Source organism: Saccoglossus kowalevskii, chromosome 8, assembly GCF_978046115.1.
Source record: "Saccoglossus kowalevskii chromosome 8, keSacKowa6.1, whole genome shotgun sequence".
Taxonomy (NCBI): Eukaryota; Metazoa; Hemichordata; class Enteropneusta; family Harrimaniidae; genus Saccoglossus; species Saccoglossus kowalevskii.
In genome coordinates, this window is record NC_140648.1 from 15,160,784 (window position 1) to 15,184,299 (window position 23,516).

A 23,516-nucleotide genomic window follows, 5' to 3' on the forward strand; every position below is an offset into this window, starting at 1 on the left:
AAATTAAATCTTGAAAGTTATATAGATTTTATCTAATATCATACAATTGTACACAATGTTTGTTTATACATATACATATATACATAAAAATGACATAATGGGCTTATTATAATACATGAATAAACAGGATCAATCAAACGACGTTAAAAACGAAGGAAGTTTCATGGTGTTTTCCTTTTACATGGTAATATGACTTTTTCTACTTCAATCATCGGAAGTTCTACTGCCATTGCAATGACAAAAGCCGCCATATATGTCACTACCAGAATACCAATATACGCAAACGCCTAGGGAAAGGAAAAAAACAATGTCGCTTTAGAACAAAAACGTTTCTAATTTGCATGTCAACCTTCCCCATTTCAAACATGACTGTTGTACATTTCGAGTCTCGTCACTCGTCCTATTATAACTATTTCCAAGATGCGTTTATAAACAATGGTGCTACTTTTTAGTGGACAACACAGGGAGACTAGAGAACTTGTCTTAATTACGAGCAAATAGTACAGTTATAAAAATGAAACAGACAAAGTAATATGATTAGAAGGTGCGTAGTGTAAACAGAACACTCTGTGATACGGTACTCAATATGTTTGAGCGTCACCGCGCAGTAATATGATTAGAAGGTGCGTAGTGTAAACAGAACACTCTGTGATACGGTACTCAATATGTTTGAGGGCCACCGCGCAGTAATATGATTAGAAGGTGCGTAGTGTAAACAGAACACTCTGTGATACGGTACTCAATATGTTTGAGGGCCACCGCGCAGTAATATGATTAGAAGGTGCGTAGTGTAAACAGAACACTCTGTGATACGGTACTCAATATATTTGAGCGTCACCACGCAGTAATATGATTAGAAGGTGCATAGTGTGAACAGAACACTCTGTGATACGGTACTCAATATGTTTGAGGGCCACCGCGCAGTAATATGATTAGAAGGTGCGTAGTGTAAACAGAACACTCTGTGATACGGTACTCAATATATTTGAGCGTCACCACGCAGTAATATGATTAGAAGGTGCGTAGTGTAAACAGAACACTCTGTGATACGGTACTCAATATGTTTGAGCGTCACCGCGCAGTAATATGATTAGAAGGTGCGTAGTGTAAACAGAACACTCTGTGATACGGTACTCAATATGTTTGAGGGCCACCGCGCAGTAATATGATTAGAAGGTGCGTAGTGTAAACAGAACACTCTGTGATACGGTACTCAATATATTTGAGCGTCACCACGCAGTAATATGATTAGAAGGTGCATAGTGTGAACAGAACACTCTGTGATACGATACTCAATATGTTTGAGGGCCACCGCGCAGTAATATGATTAGAAGGTGCGTAGTGTAAACAGAACACTCTGTGATACGGTACTCAATATATTTGAGCGTCACCACGCAGTAATATGATTAGAAGGTGCGTAGTGTAAACAGAACACTCTGTGATACGGTACTCAATATGTTTGAGCGTCACCGCGCAGTAATATGATTAGAAGGTGCGTAGTGTAAACAGAACACTCTGTGATACGGTACTCAATATGTTTGAGCGTCACCGCGCAGTAATATGATTAGAAGGTGCGTAGTGTAAACAGAACACTCTGTGATACGGTACTCAATATGTTTGAGCGTCACCGCGCAGTAATATGATTAGAAGGTGCGTAGTGTAAACAGAACACTCTGTGATACGGTACTCAATATGTTTGAGTGTCACCGCGCAGTAATATGATTAGAAGGTGCGTAGTGTAAATAGAACACTCTGTGATACGGTACTCAATATGTTTGAGCGTCACCGCGCAGTAATATGATTAGAAGGTTCGTAGTGTAAACAGAACACTCTGTGATACGGTACTCAATATGTTTGAGCGTCACCGCGCAGTAATATGATTAGAAGATGCGTAGTGTAAACAGAACACTCTGTGATTCGGTACTCAATATATTTGAGCGTCACCGCGCAGTAATATGATTAGAATGTGCATAGTGTGAACAGAACACTCTGTGATACGGTACTCAATATGTTTGGGCGTCACCGCGCAGTAATATGATTAGAAGGTGCATAGTGTGAACAGAACACTCTGTTATAGGGTACTCAAAATGTTTGAGCGTCACCGCGCAGTAATATGATTAAAAGGTGCGTAGTATGAACAAAACTCTCTGTGATACGGTAGTCAATATGTTTGAGCGTCACCGCGCAGTAATATGATTAGAAGGTGCGTAGTGTGAACAGAGCACTCTGTGATACGGTACTCAATATGTTTGAACGTCACCGCGCAGTAATATAATTGGAAGGTGCGTAGTGTGAATAAAAAAGTCTCTGATATGGTACTCAATATGTTTGAGCGTTACCATAGTAATATGATTAGAAGGTGCGTAGTGTGAACAAATAAATATGCTTACTGTATTCATATTTGAATAGTAGAACAACTGTTTCAAACTCAAATCGTATATCACGAGAATAAATAAATGTATCAGATAGGCACAGTAGTTCATTCGAGCCAGTGGTAACCAGGCACTCCATGACAACAGTGTATTTACAGGTCCTATAGAAATAACACTTTGACAGTTTAACTATTTATTTGAGTGCATAGAGTAAATACATTAATCTGTTGTGTATATAATGTAATCATGGCAACGTTTAATAAATTCGAATGTTTGTATCTAATGAATAATACACAGCGTACTTTTTTGGGCCAATATAAATATATTTCAAATGATAAATGTGGGGTCGCATCATATCAATAGAGCAAACTCTGTGGAAGTAAATAAAAAAAACTCTTACCGCCATTACCAGTATTACAAGCGAATATGACCCAACCAATTGCCACAGAGAATGCAAATCTGTGTGTTGTTTCGTACAACACAGCTACCCATTGGTCCATACGGTGATCTGTCATCGAAGTGTAGACTCCTAACACAACAGCCAATCCAACGGCAATAGCACACGCCCACGTGAACAGATTTAATATCTGTTCAAGAAAAGATAAACAAAACTCGCATTATTAAACAATCGTGTGTCTTGTTTGTAAAATGATGTCAATAACAATTATACTCTATGTACATCGTGATATTGTGCAGTAATGTAATGACCAGAACACGACATTCAAAATATGATATATAACGGATTATTATTAAATTAAATATTGGTCAATGTTATCGATCAAACACGGACATAGACTCGTTTGATCAATATTGATATTGGTCTTTCCCGTCGTATGTTTTGCTTCTGACGTCATTTATGTGTTACTCGCCCCTGGTGTCATGACATCCGCGACACTTAGATTGTTGTTGACGATTAGTAGAATGGATAATACTTTTGGATACGTTTCTGTTGATGGCTAATTTTGTTTCTGATAATTGTTTTTAGCTCATAGCTTTACCTCGCTTACTGTCTTGTTATTCACTTCCGGGATAATAAAACAGTTATTGTCTATAGCGTCGGTCAGTGTAAAGAATTAGCGACCCCAATTGGCTGTTATCGGCCCCAGACGAGGTCAATATATTAGAGCACGTGTTCGACACATGCACTACATCACGCCAATAAGTCATAAACATCCACTGTACAAATATTGATTTACAAACCTTATTTATTTTGACCTTTTTACCATTCAAACAGAAGAATAGGTACCCCAAGACAACACCGACAAGATAGTTTGGTAAACGATACCAGGGTTTTGTGTACAATACATCTCCACCTTCGTATTTCGGCTTTTTGTAATATCTACAGAAATAATACAATACTTTATATACGTAGCAAAAACGAGAACGCCACGCGATGCTATAAGACATGATCACGTTGTCAATCATTGGGACACGTAGCGCCTACCTTACTCCACGTTATAATACATAAACACCCGGATGTTATTCTTGATAAGGAAAACATGTATCAGGTTACAAGTACAGGAGAATGACATTAATATTCAGGGATAATACCTCATAAAACTGTAAACATATTCGTAGACATGTCAGCGTACATTTTATTACACATGTATGCATTACGCCAATAATGATTATAATGTATTGACATATCGTACTGTTGTTTTGTTTAAAGATAAAGAATTACACACTTACTCAGAGTCAAATCCAAAGGGCATGCCTTGAACAACAGCAAAATAAGCAGATACACCAAAGCAGGCACAGCAGGTAATTGCTGTCAAAACAACGCCGCCCACACGAGACCTGTATATATATATAAGGATGCATTATTGTATAATGATATCGCTCAGGTTCATTTCTTATACATAGACTTAAGTATACGTAGCATGTAATTTCACAGTGAGTGCGAGGTATTCTGATATTATGTAGTAGTGATTATAATATATGTTGCGTTGTCATATAAGTGACTTACTTGTAGAAAGTGATGATGAATATTGGGCTAATAATGTATAACTGCATATCCAACGCAAGGTACCAAGACCATCCAAAACACTATAAAGTAATGCAAATCGGAATTAAAAATGTAATGTAATGTAATATAATGTAATGGCTTATGACCATGCAAACATTTCACGTTTGTGTGAACCAAATAAATGTAATGTAATGTAATGTAATGTAATGTAATGTAATGTAATGTAATGTAATGTAATGTAGCGTAATGTAATGTAATCCAAGGGCTTATGATCATGACAAATTCTTACGTTCATGTGAACCAAATAATGAATGAACAATGGTTGTCACCTATATACCTACCCCGTCAGTAGTTCCGGGCAAGGGGTACAAGTTATTGATATATAGTAAATGTTCCCACCATGTCTCCTCACACTCTGCCTGAATGGGTATCCATTTATTCCACAGTGGTCCATCGGACACGAATATCACCAGAGTAGTGTACAACATCAACACAAACATGTACACCGGAGTCAGTCTCCAGAATCGATGGAAGTAGAACAAGAACCAGTTATGATGTCTTGGGCCACCACATCTTTTGAATTGTCTCATTGTTAGATAAGTTACCAACAAACCACTACAGATTTAAGAACATTATTAAATTAAACAAATGAGATTCCTAACAGAGGATGGCATAGTATAAGTACAGGTAATCAGAGGTATGTCATACATATTAATGGCGGACAAATCAACCAACAACACGGCGCAATGTAATATTACTCGCCTGTAAATATCAGTGCTACCAAGAAAAGAATATCCCAGGGTAAAATTTGTTTATGCTAGAGTATTGCACTATTATTATGATGACATTTTCTTTTGGATATATGAGTTGTTAATAACAAAAACTCACCTAAGAACAAGAAATGCTTCGACAGCAAGATCACCCTTCCTAGGTATAATCGTTGACCACGATTCGGTCACTTTATCAACATAACCAATATTACCTGTTTACGAAAAAATATTTTACTTATGTTATCGCCAGTAACTCGATTTGACCGTTTTTAAAAAGTTCGAATATAATGACAAAGACCCCAGCTTCAATAATGTGATGCTAATGTGACGGTTTTTACTCCAAATACCTCAATACACTTATCTAGACATTATTGACGTTTAATCTCAAAACGCTGCATATACAAATAAAGCAACAAAACAAATACCAAAAAAAATGTGTGGAAAACCCAAAACATATTAGCTTATCGGTTATCTAAAAGTAAGAGAAACGGCATTGTACAGACACATCTCGTCATGGGAAATTCACTCTCTTGAAGAAATTATGTAATATTTATATGTACTCACCGAGAACTGAAGGACGTGTAGCCAGATACAGAACCACATGAAATAATATAATCCAAAACATACTGATAACACGTATTCCGTTTAGACAACCGATGGCACCTTTTGCTTGAGTCGTGCTCATCATTTTTCTACCCACGGCGATGACGGAGAATGACATGAGACAACCAATTATTATATCTGCAGTGAAAACGACATGAATATTTACCATAACATTATTGAAACGCCGTATTCTAATTGCTCGATCGGTGCCAGGAACAACCCTGTTATCAGGACAAGATGGTGTGTGTGTGAGACTCGTCAACACAAAATCTCCCCACATTTGTATGAATATTTTAAACAACAAACCCTATATTATTTGTTCAGGTATATGAAATCCTGGACATTTTCATCTGAAAATTTACTAATGTGTATGTTCGTTTGCCCGTGAACTGAAATATAGGCGTCCCCGACGCTCTAACCACATTGACGATTTCTCTCTCCTCGGGCTACCACTCCACACATATACAAATTTTCAACAGACCATTGTAGTTTAAATAAAAGACTCAACACTGTCCATCATTACGGGATAACAGGGCTCGGACGGGAGTGCTAGCTTAAATAATGAATACGATTGGGCCTCGCCCATTATTGCACATATTCCCGTACTTGCCCTGTTCTCACAAAATAGTGGTCAATGCGCGTTTCCTTTATTTTAATCTAGAAATGTTGTTAATTATTACAAGATCATATTTGATACCTTGACACTTAGTAGCGCATAAGTCACATTTGGTTGACTCGTTGAAGTCGATTTCTATGTCCAAATTGGTGGTAGAGGTGTTGGTATCTAAGTGGTTGTCCAGTTCTTGACTGTCTTCAGTTCTGGTCTTTGATGGTATCACAGGCTGCGCAGACGACGACTTCTCTCGCCTCATTCTCACCATATCGTACACAGTTCCAGCAATGATGACACATAAAAGAGTCGCACATATAGTTCTGCAGCGTAATTGATAAACACATATACATGCTTTAGTTAGTTTGTTTACAATAATAATGATTGAATTTACATTTATCTTTCTTGCCCTCGGACACACAGTCTTAGATTCGAACATTAGTTTCAAATATGACTAACTTACCAGACGTTGGCATTGTGTTGGGAACAAATACGCCTACAGTGAATTGATTCAAACGATATATTGATCATCGTTTGAAATTGATACGCATATGAATATTGGTTACTTACATGGCTACAATGTCCCCAGCCCCCAGGGAATAGCCTCGGGCACACGATGTAAATGGTCTAGTAACATCTGCAGGCCATGGCAATAGCCAGCGAAAGCCTAGAAAAGTGAAACGTAATATTCTTTCAGATACTTAACGCAACATTTAGTGTATGAATACGTGAATAGTCCTTTGCTATCTGTTCAGTCATTGCAAAGCACGGTTCTACATATACAGCACACATTGTTGCTAATTATTGCGGATAGCACTTCATAAAAGTATCGTGCTATTTGTATAACACCTGTAGATTCTCACCTTCGACGACGAACGTTTCGACGTCCTTATCTGTGCAAGAATCTGGAAAACAAACGCCAAGCTCTACAATAGTCGATGTCTGAATAAAATACAATATATATATATATATATATATATATAAACAACTTAATATGTCATATTTGCATCAACAGCATGTTTTGGACAAATAATTTGCTAATCCTTTTCACTTTTTTGTTTTATATGAACACGGACTGTATTTTTTTGTTATTTTTAACTATCGATAATTTCAAGGCAGCTCAGTGTACAGTGCCGTGTACCAATTTACCATATCTCCATAATATGTAAAAAGGGTAATCTGATTGGTCAATGCAACAGGAATGAGTTGCGACAATGACAAAAAATCTCTAAAACTGCCAACATCGATACTATGTTAGTGGTTTTTCACTATATCTCTCGATAGGTTGCTTGGGATTATTTCAATTTGATTTTTGTTGATATTGTAAGACATCATTATATATGTGGACAGATTTTCTATTTCTCACAACCTCAACTTTTCCGCACACCGTACAAATGGTTACTTGTTTGTGAGTATTTAATACGAGTATGTGAAATTGACACGATAGTGACCCTACAATATCAGATTTGTAAAAACGAATGTAGTTAAGAATTGAAAATCACCAGCTAAATGTGACAATGTAGGAACACTCGTGTGAACCCCCTATATATATGTACGTTTTGTATTTACCAATATGTTAGAATCAGTGTTAGTTAAACAATAAAGACCACCGAATTCGGTGACATTCACTTCAGGCTTGACGTCACGGCAAAGATCAAAGTTACCCCAGTCTTTCGCGTTCCAGCTGAATTCTATATCAGGTGGTAAACCTCCCGCTGATTGGTACACTGGAATTAAATTGCAATACAAATTAATCGTTCAACTGTCATGACATGTCAGTTGATATTTGTATCATTATTACAATAATATTAAAGTATGTGTCTTGAGTACAACTGCGAATAACCGTTGTGTATTAACTATTACGGTTCATTTCAACCTGTCCGTCTAACTTCGCAAGGTCCATTTCACCGGAGATCGTGAAAAACTGTGTCATACAGAGTATATTTTTAAAGGTTTGAGCAAGGGCGGTAGGCAAAAATGTAAGATAAGCCAGGATTAATCATGACAATTTTTAAATGTTGACGATTTATTTGAATAATGACAATAAAATACAATTACTTTGAATAACTATGTCTAAATGTATCTTATATATGTACACAATTCTGGCTGTACCATTCGCTTATATTATTTAATTCCACATTCAATATGAAACGCTTTGTATCCTTCGAGCAGTAAGTTATGAATTAGCGGCATAAGAAGTATTGAACAGCGCCACCAGCGGTCATTGTTTCGTTTTTGCAAATGTCACGCGAGCGTGCACATTTCTCGTTTCCTTTCCGGCCATAAAATATTTAGCGAAACTGTAATATAGACGGGGTGTTTCATTTTCGGACACACCGCGTACCAGACTTCTCGTTCGCGAACATTATTTATGGTGTTCGTAGTTGACGGTCGAGTCCCAAATAACCACATCATCATTATTTAAGCGTAAAATAGCAGGTAATTTTTATGTGATGGTTTTGAAATTGTTTATGAATACAGAAATAAACCAGATTTTTCATGAACATATTGAAAACTTTTGCTTGATCGAGTCTATTTTTTGAGTTATCGCACACTGACGCCGACTGTACAAATATTGTTCAAAATCAGAGTCACCCGGGAAGTTGATTGTTAACAACGCATCGGTAGATGCAGTATTGTGAGGGTATATCGTTGTTTTAGTGCCGGTAAGATTATTTCGCCCGTCATCGAACTAATTTTAAATATGCACAGAACGGCAGCTATGCATCTAGTGACAGCGATGCATCACAAGTGACCGCACAACAGCAATTCTTAAAGTTTCTGCATTTCACAGCAAACATTCGACATTGAGCCCAGATTAGTGAATTGTGTTTTTTTAATGATTGAACATGGTGTATACCTTGTTTTATAAAAGGCATACATGCATAATAATGCGAAGAAGAGCATGGTACACGTAAACAATGGTACGAACAATGGATGAAAAATTGCAGGTCACGTGTTCTATATGGCGAACACCTATTGGCCAGCTTGAGTCTTGTCATACCCCGTCTACTATTATGAAAAGCGGGGGTGAAAGCGTCCTACATTTGAACGTTTTCAAAAAGCGCGCGGCCATGTCTTGTACGCGCTAGACGTACGACAAGACGTAGACTGGCGCAGTCGGGGCGATTAATTTGTTTTTGTAGTTTAAATAAAATTTAAAAAAAAATCGCGAAATGGAGGTGTTAGCGCGAAATCACCCCGACTGGTTTATTCTGCAGGAAATTCATTGCTATTAAATATTCATGATGCACATATTATAATGAGGTGGGCGCGGAAATACGTGCATAATGAGGTCAACATGGTAAAGGTCACACTGCAGACCCAACATGGCGGCATGTTGATATTCGAGTTTGTCGTAGTCGTCGTTTCTAATTCATCACAATGTGTAAAAAAGTAACTCGTACTAGTCCTAGAATTAAAAAAATATCGACTGCTACAATCAGCCGACGTCTTTTCGGTTAGAGGTCAGTTGTAGAGACGCTGTGATTGGCTCAGATGATTGTCAATTAGAACACTCATTAACATAATTAGCCGTTGAAAAAACGACGGGTTCCTGCAGTGTCGATAGAGGGCCATGCAGAATAAACCAGTCGGGGTGATTTCGCAGCTACAAGGGATTTTGCGCTAACACCCCCATTTCGCAATTTATTTAATTTTATTTAAACTACAAAAACAAATTAATCGCCCGACTGCGCCAGTCTAGACAAGACGCAAAACCAATACATGTACGAGTTCGAGTCACAACATGTTACCAATGACGGTAATACTCGTAGTACTGTTTTATCGTTTCTGGAATGTTACTAATAACTTATTTTATCCAAGAAGAAAAATATTCATGTATTATTATTATTGTATTAACCCAGGCCCTTTTGCCTACTTCCCTTGGTTTGAGGAAAGGAAAATTTCCAATGGCCATCGCGGCCCGGTTCTCGAAGCCGTACCTACACACGAATTGGTGACGTCACAAAATAAATGACCTTCAATCGGGGTCGTTTCCTCGGCATATACGAATTGGTATATACAAATTATAATAAAGATACTTAATACATTACACATAAGGTAAAACAAATCACGTGACAATATAATCATAATAACGGTAATAAATCCTAGCTTAACAGTTGAACAGAACGATCATACACTGGTAGTCAGTCGGGTCACGCCAAGGGTCACGCAATTCGTTGCAAAATGGCCGTGTGGTTGAAATTGGATCATGGCGTGACGGGTGAGGAAAAAACATCATTAAACACTCACAAAATCACAATAAAACGGGGAAGTGGTTGCATATTACGGCGTAGCGATAAAACAAAATTAGCTTGAAAGGGCAGTGAGTTCGAGTCCCGCTGAGAGCTACTATAAAAACGTAAGACAAATAAACTGAAATCCCTCAAACCGTAACAAGTAAACAAAGAACGTCGCGAAAAAATAAAAAGTAAAATTTAAAATGGACGACGCTCAATTTGTTCAACAGTTTCCAGATTGTGACAAGAGATAAACAGAAGACCCAAGTCAAGGTAAGTTTTGTCGATGGCCTTCCCTATATTACAAAAACAATTCAGGCAACAGACGAACATTTTCTGTTGTGTCTGCGGAATTGTTGATTGAGGGTTCAAAGTCAGCAGTTAATATTTTCTTAGAAAGTTTCACAATTAAATTAAATATCCAAAGATACCAGTATATTTATTTCATTATTTTAACAACTTGCAACAGTGGAAGTTGATCAAACACGAGTTCTTACACCTAATTAAGTATCAAATATATGCCGACACATTTATTCTCTCAATTTAACAACTTGTGGGAATTAATTAAACGCGACTTGTCTACACCAAAATAAGTCTCAAATATTTGTCCATACATTTATTCTCTCAATTTAACAACTTGTAATGGTGTAAAATTATTAAACGAAAGTTGTCTGCACCAAAATAAGTCTCAAATATACATGTCCACACATTTATTGTCACAATTTAACCACTTGTTAATAGTGGAAATTACTTAAACGCGACTTGTTTAATCAGTTGACATCAATGCAACTTACCTGCAGACAGTGCACAACAGAGTATCATTATTGAGCAATTATTAACAGGAAAGTGTCTTGGCATTAGGGTTAGGGTCGGGTCAGGTATGGGCAACATAATTATTAACATGAACGTGTTTTGGCATTAGGGTTAGGGTCGGGTCAGGTATGGGCAACATAATTATTAACAGGAACGTGTCTTGGCATTAGGGTTAGGGTCGGGTCTGGTATGGACAACGGAATTATTAACAGGAACGTGCGTGTCTTGGCATTAGGGTTAGGGTCGGGTCAGGTATGGGCAACATAATTATTAACAGGAACGTGTCTTGGCATTAGGGTTAGGGTTGGGTCAGGTATGGGCAACGCAAATGACACACATCCAATTCGCAAGATGTACTCTAACGGGTTATGGTATGCATATAGTTTACACAAGTAAAAACACAAAATTGGCAATTTTTTGACAATTGTAACTCAATAATAGAAATATGTTGCATTTTTAGTGATCAAGAAGATCTGAGTTCAATTCCTTTGCCAGACACTAGGATCATTGCTGCTCTCTAAATAGGTCTAAAAAAGATTTCTAATTCCCCATTTCTAACTCTTCTCCCCGAAATAATATGTCGCCCCTTTTAGAATGTATTGACCCACTAATAATAAATATGCATGAGCACAGAAACTGCTACGTCAAAAATAAATTAGCATAATTAAAAAAAAATGCATAAAGTGTAGGTACGTCTTCTGGAGTCCTGCCGCGATCGCTATGTTAAATTTTTTATTGTGTTAGCATATTTTTATTTCATCACTGTGTTCACATTTTTATATTGTTTTATCACTATGTTCACATTTTTGTCGTTGTTAAAATTATGTTTTCATTTTTTCTTTATTTCATCATTATATTCACATTTTTATAATATTTTATAATTATGTTCACATTGTTTTTTCATTTTGTTAAGATTTTTACATTATGTCATCATTATGTTCACATTTTTATATTTTATCATTATGGTCTGTCTCATTATGTTAGCATTATTTGACATGTCTATCTGTCTAATTATGATAATTTATGCATGGTGAGCAAACTCCCTAGATTAGCGTAGGCGCGAGTGCATGCGTAGGTGATTTTAAACTATATACGCGTTTGTGACATAAATATACTAGTATCTTGAATTTATATCCCAGTGTACTAATACAACATAAACTTAAACTCTTTCGTCCGACAGTTGTAAATATTGTATGTGTAAAACCCTTGTTTCGCTGACTACAGATTTTTTATTATCTGTAATTAGCAAAACGAACCAGTTACAGATTACAAATTGTTATTTTCGACAAATGGTTTATGTCGTTATATATACGACGGAAAAGGGAATGTACTGCAGCTCGTCAAGTTTCGTTCGACAATTGTAAATATTGTACGTATAAGACCCTTGTTTCGCTTATTACAGATTTTTGGTTATCTGTAATTAGCAAAAAAAACCATAAACGTATTAAATACTATTATTTATGGCAAATAATTTGTAAATATTGTGCGTAAAAACCCCATTTTCACTGATTAATTATGTTTGTTATTTCTTCGATGGCCAATGTTTCCTGTGGTGGCCAATGCTCCGGGTGGGGGGGGGGGCAATACACAGAACTTGCCTAATTTACGTACCCCTGAAATTGGTCCCGTTTTTTTATTTTAGGTATAACTATCGGTCTTATTACTGGCCAAGATAGGTATAATTATCGGTGACATTTATTTGCTACAAATAACTGTGTTAATAATATGCTCTTATGTAAGTGACAGAGGGTGTTTCTATGGTCAAAATACATATTCCAATATACAATGCAACTGTTGGCCCTTGCCAGGTATGTATCAACTGACCCCCCCCCCCCCCCGAGCCGATGCTATGCAAGCATGAGGCCATGTCGGTCGAGAAATTGCTGGCATATTGCCCCCACGATTCCCACGGCGACTCCTGTTTTTTCCCGAACGGAAACACCTACTCAATTCGTCCGTGCGGAGAGTGTATGTGCCTAAGTTACCGGACGCGACGAGGAGCTCCCATTTAAACCCGGGATTTGAACCAACTTGAACATTCTTACCGGGATTGGTTTCAACCGACAGCGGCGATCGTGACACTGTTTCAGCATCGGTCGCTGAAACAACAAATTTCCATCGCATAGAGCTTGACATGCTTCTCCAATTTTGGACACTTTTGCTGAGGGAGTCAATACAATTAATACCTGGCGTAGACGACATTTTTCCTGTCACGTGTGTGTATACTACCCACTAGCGTCAAGGGTGAGTTTAGTGAAAAAAATAGATTTCATGTTTGGCGGTAATTTCAACGAAAATGTTTAGTCTGCAAGTTGAGACACATAACAAAAAAACGCTAAGCTGATAGAATTTTAATCTGAAAACAAATAACGGGAAAGATATAGCACCCCAAAAATTACCAGTTGTATGCCATTGCAGGCTGAGATGACACACTGGCACTTGTGCTAGACAAATAACACACCTTTCGACCTATATACACAGGCCTACGACAACCGTAATTCAAATATACATGATATATTAAGGGCTACTTCATAAAAAACATTTGGCAGTTTCAAATCAGTGATTTGTTGTGCGTATATTCTATATTGTATTTATCGACTACCAGACCTTCTCATTCTATTAGCTTGTGCAAGGATATGTATGTTTGTCAGTACACTAGTCAGTCAGTCAGTCAGCCAGTCAGTCAGCCTGTCAGTGCTTCTCAACGGTGAACTTAGTATAGCTTTCTTTTAGATAGTTGTTACTTGTATGGCAGTATATGAATAAGATCTACCAAGATTGATTACTTAACAATTTGTATTACATACGATGGCGCGCATATATGCAAATATAGTCTCATTGTACCCATGCGATGGTAGTATTATGATACTAAGTGACCTGGTTTCTTTTTTCATAAACCATGCATAAATTTTGCAAATTTACAACAATAATAAAAGTACAGGAAGGAAAAAGGGCAGTTATGAGAATCTAGTTTGCATTTTGACAGGGCCAATTGATATACAATAATTAAATAATTTAATAGTTAGTAATTAAGTGCCGACCCATGTGTTCCTCAGAATGTTAATACGGATTTTAAAATTTGGTGACAAATTGAGATGGGTTTTGAGGTTAAATCACCGTGTCGCAGATCTCCGTAATTTGATTGTCATGTTCAGCATATCGTAACGGCACTTAAATTCTTTCTGTACATCGTCACGGTATTTAGAGACAATGTGTATTTCTTAGCAGACCTAATTAACTATGCAAACACGACAAATAATCTACACAAACCAACAGAAATATTGTACCTATATATTAAAGCGGGGAGTCGTCACCTGCGCTTGTATAAGATGGTCATAGCGTGTCATTGTTTACAAGCAAGCGTATACCCATGAGGCTTTGCGTTTTTAGTGTATGTTGTTATCGTCGCTTGGGACTCAATTCCCGCGCGTGCGCAGGTGACGACCCTCCTCCCTGCTTCAAATCTTATAGATATGGTATAGAGTACATAGGGTATCCTACTCACTTTGACGAGCATAGACTGGTCCCTGACTAGAAGGAACCAAGAAGTCGTTCATAAATTGTATTGTTTGGTTCAAACACAATGGAGTTATATGCTCGTATGGCGACTTCTGCCAGTGCGTTGAACACATGTTCCATAATATTCCCATGTCCACAGGAGAGCATCGCTGCCAGAATTACGATATGAAACATCGGTGTCAGCATTGTAGGTTCAATAGTCGCGGCGTTGTGAATGTAAATGGCACAGTATTAGTTGATGTGACCTCTTATACAACCGGGCGATTGTAACTGATATATGTAAACGCTGTGATTGGTAGAAACCGATTGAGTACACACATATATCATCAAGTGTATAAACACATCAGTTTGTCATGGTTTATTGCTATATTATATTATGCTCTACTATATTATATTAAGTAAGTTCCGTCTGAGCAATCATAAACTAAAAATTGAAACAGGGAGGTACACCAAACCAAAAACCGAAATAGGAAAAAGAATCTGCGAACTGTGTTCAAATAACAAAGTAGAAGATGAGTACCATTTCATGATTGAATGCCCCTTTTACGAAAAATCGCGTAAAGCACTATAATTGAAGAGACTACTAAGCACATCATAAACTTCACGAATATGAATGACTACAACAAATTTTTAAATCTAATGAGTGATACAAACCTGAATGTACAAATACTAGTTGCCCAATTTATCAAAATAACACGAACCTTAGACAGCAATATCTTCTGGCAAATTAACATAAATACTTCTCTCCTTTAATACATTTTTTTCTCATTTCCATCTTTCTTTGATTTACTGTTTATTGCTTATTTTTTTATTATTATTTCATCTATTTTTTTTTCAATATTATTACCTACATATATCAATACTAGTAGTTTGTTTGTAACTGTAGTTTGTTGTTTTTTTGCTTTTTTTTTTAAAACCATTGTCGTGCTTTAGACAGTAATTCTTGTAAAATTTGTATGTTTTATATTATGTGCTTTAGCAGTTAGTGTAACCATTTCAATTTCTTCTGAGGAATGTTAAGTGTTTCAATAAACCAAACCAGTAAACCTGTATTATGCCGACGAAGTCATTTCGTAGGGACAGCTCAGAGTTTATGATCGTGGAGGATTAGAAAATGATATCAACGATAAAACAAAATGTACAATCAGATTATGTAGCTCGGTAGAACCAAACAGTCATCACGTGCCATAGTACGTAGGTAGGTATATACTACTCAAAAGCCTTTAAAAAAACGAGCCCACCCAGACATAAAAGTATATTGGCCATTCCTTAATTTACCCTACTTTGAGATTGAATCAAGGTCGGAACGAGCGATATTACATATATTTTACTAGTATTTATCTTCACTATATAAATAAATCATCAGTACGATCCTTGTACATAACCACACCGCATGTGACGGCACAGTTGCCAACGCTGGTAATCTACCGAATTTTTTGAACACGAAACCACTCATGGTCTTGCGACCAATTGTTCTGGTCGTTGGTTTATTTTAGTAAATCCACACACGTCTCTTGGTCGTTATGCTAATTGTAAACTAGCCACACTTTTATTCATATGGAGAGTGTAATTTCTACATTTCATTTATATGCTAAGTGTAATAGCTACAGATAGTAATAACATATTTTGTAAACCGACATTGTCTTGGCTACGTAATTGTGGCATCGTATGTAAACCAGCATTGTATTAGCCACGTAACTGTGGCATATTTTGTAAATCGCTATTGTAAATCAGACCTTGCACCTTGGCTCGGAGCGAGCAGCTTTAGTCGCTGCTTTTTCTTCTTCAATTCTTGACATGCGTTTACAATACAATACATTCGGCCTTCACCCCAACTAGTGCAACAACTATACTTAAAGGGCGGTAGTCGTCGCGCCACGCATGCGCAAGATATATGGGTCTCATATAAACAAAGATGGCGACTTTGTTGTTGCGCATACAAATGAGTACACACTGAGACGTCACCAAGCTTTAATTAGGTAATTTTAGGTTAGTGCAATTCTCACCCAGCTCAAACCTTGTACTTGTTATTTCAATTAGAAGAGCGCATTGAATTGTGGGAAAATCAATGTTTATCAACACAAATGGCGCACATGCGCAGCGCGACGGCTGCCTCGCTTTAAAGTACGAACTTCAGAGCTGTATGTTCTCAAAACGTACGTGGAGCCAATACCAAGCTATTGTATATGATTGGCTACCCAAACCTAACACCTAATTGTCATCAGGCAGTGTTTTCGACGTAAAGAACATGCTTCGCCTCAACTGTGTACGTGTGTTACATGTCACCTCTTGCATAGAAGAACAATCGACCAATGACCTGGTAAACAAGGTTGATTGGCCAATGGAAGAGGTAGGGCTGTGCAACTCGGCCGTAAGACATGTTGGATATTAAGAGCGTGGGTCGATAGATTGTAGAGGCATATGCCACTGAGCTGTAGCCCAATAGATAGTGAAACCAAAATTCCAATTCCACGGACGCACACCAATTTGAAATAAACGTCGACAAAGCACGTACGTACTTTGTAGCGAGTACTTAGTAGCGAAAGGTAACCAAAGGCAGTTTAAGGTTCGAAACCAATTCTTACCAGAATTGCTTCTCGGTCAAAACGATTCTTCAAACTAGTCGTAGATCGTGTCGTCGTACACAGAAAAAATATTTACAATCATATACCTGACTGGTAAATACCTGATTGGTTATGACGTAACGATCAAATACCTGACTGGTTACGACGTTACAATCAACTTCCTGACTGGTAAATACCTGACTGGTTATGACGTAACGATCAAATACCTGACTGGTTATGACGTAACGATCAAATACCTGACTGGTTATGACGTTATGATCTGAACCTGTCTGGTTATGACGTTATGATCTAATACCTGACTGGTTATGACGTTATGATATAATACCTGACTGGTTATGACGTTATGATCTAATACCTGACTGCTTATGACGTTATGATCTAATACCTTACTGGTTATGACGTTATGATCTAATACCTTACTGGTTATGACGTTATAATATAATACCTGACTGGTTATGACGTTATGATCTAATACCTGACTGGTTATGACGTTATGATCTAATACGCGACTGGTTATGACGTTATGATCTAATACCTGACTGGTTATGACGTTATGATATAATACCTTACTGGTTATGACGTTATAATCTAATACCTTACTGGTTATGACGTTATAATCTAATACCTGGCTGGTTATGACGTTATGATCTAATTCGCGACTGGTTATGACGTTATGATCTAATACCTGACTGGTTATGACGTTATGATTTAATACCTGACTGGTTATGACGTTATGATCTAATACCTTACTGGTTATGACGTTATGATCTAATACCTGACTGGTTATGACGTTATGATCTAATACCTGACTGGTTATGACGTTGTAATCTAATACCTGACTGGTTATGACGTTATGATCTAATACCTTACTGGTTATGACGTTATGATCTAATACCCGACTGGTTATGACGTTATGATCTAATACCTGACTGGTTATGACGTTATGATTGAATACCTGACTGGTTATATTGTGACCTGTATTTAGTACAAATACTTTTCTATAAAAACAATTCTAAAGTTCGGCATGTAGTGTTTGGAGATGGAGCGAATTCAAACAAAAGCACCAAGAATTGTCAACACTTGAGAGCGCTATTTACATTCGATAAAAATTATTGATGTTATCGTTAATAAAAACAACTCAATGTTTGATATCACCACTGTGATTGTTGCATTGTTGCATACACTGTTTTCACATTGCAGTATAGAAGTGATATAGAATATGATGTATGGAATGGAGAATGATTGTTTAGTAACACCAACGTACTCAGTTTGATCGCTATAATTACACAAACGAGATTGACCGGGTCAAAACGCACATTTAAAATTACATATCGATTGGGTCTCAATGGGAGATATGAGTTTATTTGCACTGGTGTATTAGACATCTCCAGTATAGCGATGCCATGGGGATAGTTTCTGTTGAATTCTGCACACAAATGTAATTTGTGCAATAATAATATACATGTATATAGTAATATCAGGGGGAAATTCTCTTTCTCTGGGGTTCTCCACACTGTCAGCGGGGAAACTCGTCTCGTCTCTCTATCTCGTCCCCTTGAGGTACGGGATCGGGAAAGTCACTTAAGCTTTACAGTCAAATAAGACACACACAACGAAATACGTTTCAGCTCTCGTCTTAGTCGGTCAATCGAGCACTCTATAAGACACGGCGCCCTGGGGAAAAAATCCCCAAGACTCGCCGAAGACTGGACTGCGTCAAGGCTCGCCCCAAGACTCTCTCGGACTCAGACTGCGTCTGTCGTGGAGTATTCGCCAAGACCAACTCAAACTCTCTTTATTCATTTTCAAAACTCTAACCAATTACAAAACAGTAAAAAGACTCTAAGGCGTAAACTTCAATCATAAAGCCAATCACACTAAGTACTGAATACGTCATATCTTTTGATTAATCGTTCACTACATTAATAACTGTGGAATACCAACTGTCAGAATCGCGACGGATATCTCGTAATTAGTTCCAAATCACTAAGCCAAGTTCCGTCCAAAACTTCAAATAGGCCTACACGATGACAGACATAACACAGCAATTCAGCTAATAATCAGCTAATTAAGTCGGTCAACAGATACGCGAAAACAAATTCATGACAGTAACGTAAACTGATATTATAATTGTTTTTTTTTAAATAAACATACTTCTTCAAAATATCTGTAATATATATTTGAGTGAGTGAATGCATGAGTGTGTGTAGTTTTGTGTGATTTTACATACCTTGCTTAATTAGTGAGTCTAATTTTACTGGCATGTAATATAACTGAGCTGAGTCTTATACGTCAGTCATGCCGATTCAGATTTACACCCTTATGATTTTTTTCCTTTGCGAAAGCGTAACACTCTCTAGTCTGAATATGTACTAGTGAATATGTACTGTTCGAGAATTGAACAATCCACAACGCAATCAATCCATAATGTTGAGAGAATCCCCCGCGCTTCAAATCCAAGAATTATACCATTGCCACTTGAGAATGAAGTTTTGACGTTGCCGTGTTCACGGAAATACAATATGCTTTATTCAAATTATTTTGGCTTAAGGGGGGGGGGTCGTTATCCCACATTATGTGAGATCCCGAATTTCACGTAATTTGCGACAAGCATCTTTTCCACATTTTGTCTACAGTCCTTACACTGTCCACAAATGTTACTCAACATGGCTTCCAAAGCATAGCGTTTGTTAAAGCGCGGTGGTCGTCGCGCAGCGCTTGTTCGAATTGAATGTAAATAAACAATGTATTTTACCCGCGTTGTATACGTCCATATCGAACAGGACGCGGCGTGACGACTACCGCCCTTTAAATACGGCCGTCTCCGGTGTTTCACGGGAGTGGGACCTTTCAAAACGCGACCATGAATATGGTGAGTGGCTAAAAATGTTTCAAAATATTTGACAGCAAATACACAATACAACAATTTTCTTATAGCACGTTGACTCTTTGCACATCAGGCCACAATGAGGCATCACAGTTCCTCACTAAGACAGGAAAATCCAAATTAATGCAAATTAGTATACATTTCATACTATCTCATAAAAAACACAAATTCCACCTTATGAAAAGGGTGATCACTCCCTATCATATCACTCCCTATTCTATTTTAAAACGAATTTCAATGATTTCTCTATTTTCACAAACCCCTTGACACACTAATCCACTGGCCTAAGCCTCAGGCATATCGAAGCAACTTATCCCTGTTTTAGGTTCCCATGAATATCACAGACTAACAGTCAATGCTGTAGTGATGCCAGTACCCTGAAGCACTGATTCTACGAAAACACAATCGACTACACTTACTTTTTGTTGTTACAAATGGTAGTGGTCGTCGCGCCACGCATGTGCGAGATATGAGACTTATATGGACAAAGATGGCCACTTCGACTATGGCGCAGACCACAATGAGTGCAAACTGAGACGTTACTAAGCTGTAACTATGTAATTTCTTTGTTGATTGGAAGGTACCGGCGTTAATTAGTGTACATTGCGCCTTAGTCAAAACACCTACTCGTGATTTCCATTAGAGAGCGCATTGGATTGTGGGAAATCAATGTTTATCAACACAGATGTTGCTCATGCGCGGCGTGACCACCGCCGCCGTTTAATACTTGATTTGTTAGGTTGGCCAACCTTCCAATCTTTCGTTTATATGTTTTAGATACAAACATCAAAGGTCCAAAGAATATTTCAATTGTGCGTCATATAAAATACTTACACTATGTTCACATAAAAAGTTTTAAAAGAGTCATTTGTCCATATTCCCTCTAACTTGACCAGGAGTATTTCAGTACGGTGTCAATTATGATAAGTAGGTATAGATTTATTAGAAGTGTAGGTAATGAAGTGGGTGTACTGTAGGCGTGTACACACGGTGTAAGTATAAGAACTTGTATCTCTAGCACATTATATATGTAAATATTCATTAACTGCTCCAATCGCAACAAAACCACGAGAAAATGCACGGGGGGATACCGATTCAACTAAAAATGAAACAACTGTTTATTATTCGCATCATAATTTCTCGGAAATGTCAACCATATAACATGATAAGGTATACTATCCCTAGTCCTAGGGCCATGTTTGTGTTGCTAGCCTTAAGATACATATCTAGGATGTTGCAGTAAAATGCACAGTGGCAGTTTATACTTGGTTGAATAGCATCTGGTGGAGTAATAATATAAAATGTACATGTAATATGATTGGCTAAGCATTAGCCACCTGGGTGCGTACACTGTGATGAGCTGCACATACGTTTGGCCCGTCACTTGCAAGGGAACCAGTGATGAGTAGACTGAAATATTGTGTGCGGAAAGTGTACTATTTTGTTATCATGGTCATGTGCAATTGTTATCAAGACAAGTTATCAATTGAAACCAAGGTACGTCGTGTGAAACTCATTGTGTTGTAATTAACACGCGAGTAATATAAATTTGATGACTATTGATTGGAGGAGTTGATACATGTATATTAATGTATTTACAGGTCAATCCACTGAAAATAATCAGTCACAACAGAATGCAATTATTGTGATGGGGTAAAAGCTCATTTTACGTGCAAATATTAGGCAGGATATTTCTGCCGTGAATGCAACTTTTTAATTAATTATTGCATTGAGACAACCTAGCTAAGGTGTGGTGGTCGGAGTACTGAGTGATGGTAACTGCCAATGAGTTCAATGATTACTTCCCAGTTTTTGTTCAGACTTCCTTTATTAGAGTCAATAAATATGTGTAATATTGTTGTAGGGCTTTCCGTAGTAACTTTGTCAGAATGTTTATGTATATATTATAAGTTTGTACCTTTTGTTCATCGTAATTACTTTTAATCATATTGCCAAATAAACGATGTTTTGTTCTAATATAATTCCTAATTGCCGAAGTTATCCAAGGTTTATTTTTGCTCCGTTTTTTGCTGACTTTAATTTCATAGGTACATGTTTATGACATATTTTAAAAAAAATTTTAAAGCGGTCGCCACATTAACATCCTGACAATCCAACACTTCAACCCATGTTTCTGTTCTCAAATCAGATCTAAATGAATCTACTTGGAATTTGGAGAAATCTCGGGAATACATATAATTGTTATCTTTATGAATTGGCAGTAGAGGGAAAAATGCAAAAACTGGCAGGATCTGAGATAATAGTACCTGAAGAAATTTGTTTTGCATACATCATACGTGATGAATAATTGTTTGGCTTGTTTTTGTTATTGGGGTTTTGATTAACTGTTCTAAGTGAAAACATGAGAGTGTATTGAGAAGGGAATTTACTTTTGGGTTAGAATTGTTTTTCAGGTCAAGATTGAAATCTTCAACTAAAATACAACTATTTTGATCTCATTCAGTGTAATCTCACGATTACTAAACTGTCAATTTGTGTAGCTGGGGGTCTATACAATACTCCAACGATGTATTTGTGTTTGCCAATAGAAAACAAAACAAAGCAAAACAAAAAAAGACTCTGCATCCGTTAATACGAGTTCAAAACAGAATACTGTTGATTGTTTTGAATGTAAATTTCTACCCCTACACCTCTTCTACCATCATCTCTGCAATTTGTTTCAAAAGAGTAAGATGTTAAACTGTTAAAGTGCAACGATACTGAATATATGTTTTATATAATTTTCATAAAATAAATTAAAATTGCCATAGTTAATTCAAAGGGATCGAATATTAATATGAGATATAGAGAATGTGTCAAGTGCATTGGAGAATTCAGTATTGAACTGGGAATGGTATATGACGAACAGTGAATATTGAATAATTGGTGATCATTATCATCTTCCATGGATATATGTAATATAAACTATTTTTGAAAGGTCATACTCGCTCTTGATTATAGTATGAGGTGTAGCTTCTGCCTTTCTAACGTAGACTTTTCCACAGAAATCTTTGATAATGAGTACTGTCTGAGTACATACGTTACGGTATCTTAGTAATAACCTATTATACATATTTTCCTTCCAAGGATACATCATGGGAATGCTGGAATCCAAAAAGTTTAGAACAGAATCAGCGAACTTCTTTGTGT

At 37.1% G+C, this 23,516-nt stretch overlaps 1 protein-coding gene across 1 annotated transcript; it reads right to left on the reverse strand.

Annotated features, from left to right (window-relative positions):
* Window positions 1–161: 161 nt before the first annotated feature.
* Window positions 162–13,577, reverse strand: LOC144357849 (nose resistant to fluoxetine protein 6-like). Its single transcript, XM_085502712.1, has 14 exons — window positions 13,421–13,577; window positions 7,891–8,048; window positions 7,185–7,263; window positions 6,892–6,988; window positions 6,409–6,644; window positions 5,673–5,849; window positions 5,227–5,320; window positions 4,680–4,953; window positions 4,339–4,418; window positions 4,062–4,169; window positions 3,573–3,711; window positions 2,773–2,959; window positions 2,391–2,533; window positions 162–287 (listed from the first exon to the last, which is right to left on the reverse strand). Exons 1-14 carry the CDS (start codon window positions 13,575–13,577, stop codon window positions 162–164), a joined length of 2,055 nt encoding a protein of 684 aa, XP_085358838.1.
* Window positions 13,578–23,516: the final 9,939 nt, after the last annotated feature.

Bases quoted from the DNA above. Each gene is read 5' to 3' on its own strand.
- LOC144357849 (XM_085502712.1), bottom strand. From the start codon at position 13,577: ATGTCGTCTACGCCAGGTATTAATTGTATTGACTCCCTCAGCAAAAGT. The intron at 5,321-5,672 runs GTGAGTACATAT...TTTCGTAAACAG, and splicing joins TACACGTCCTTCAGTTCTCG to GTAATATTGGTTATGTTGAT. The intron at 4,954-5,226 runs GTGAGTTTTTGT...TTAAATCTGTAG, and splicing joins GAAGCATTTCTTGTTCTTAG to TGGTTTGTTGGTAACTTATC.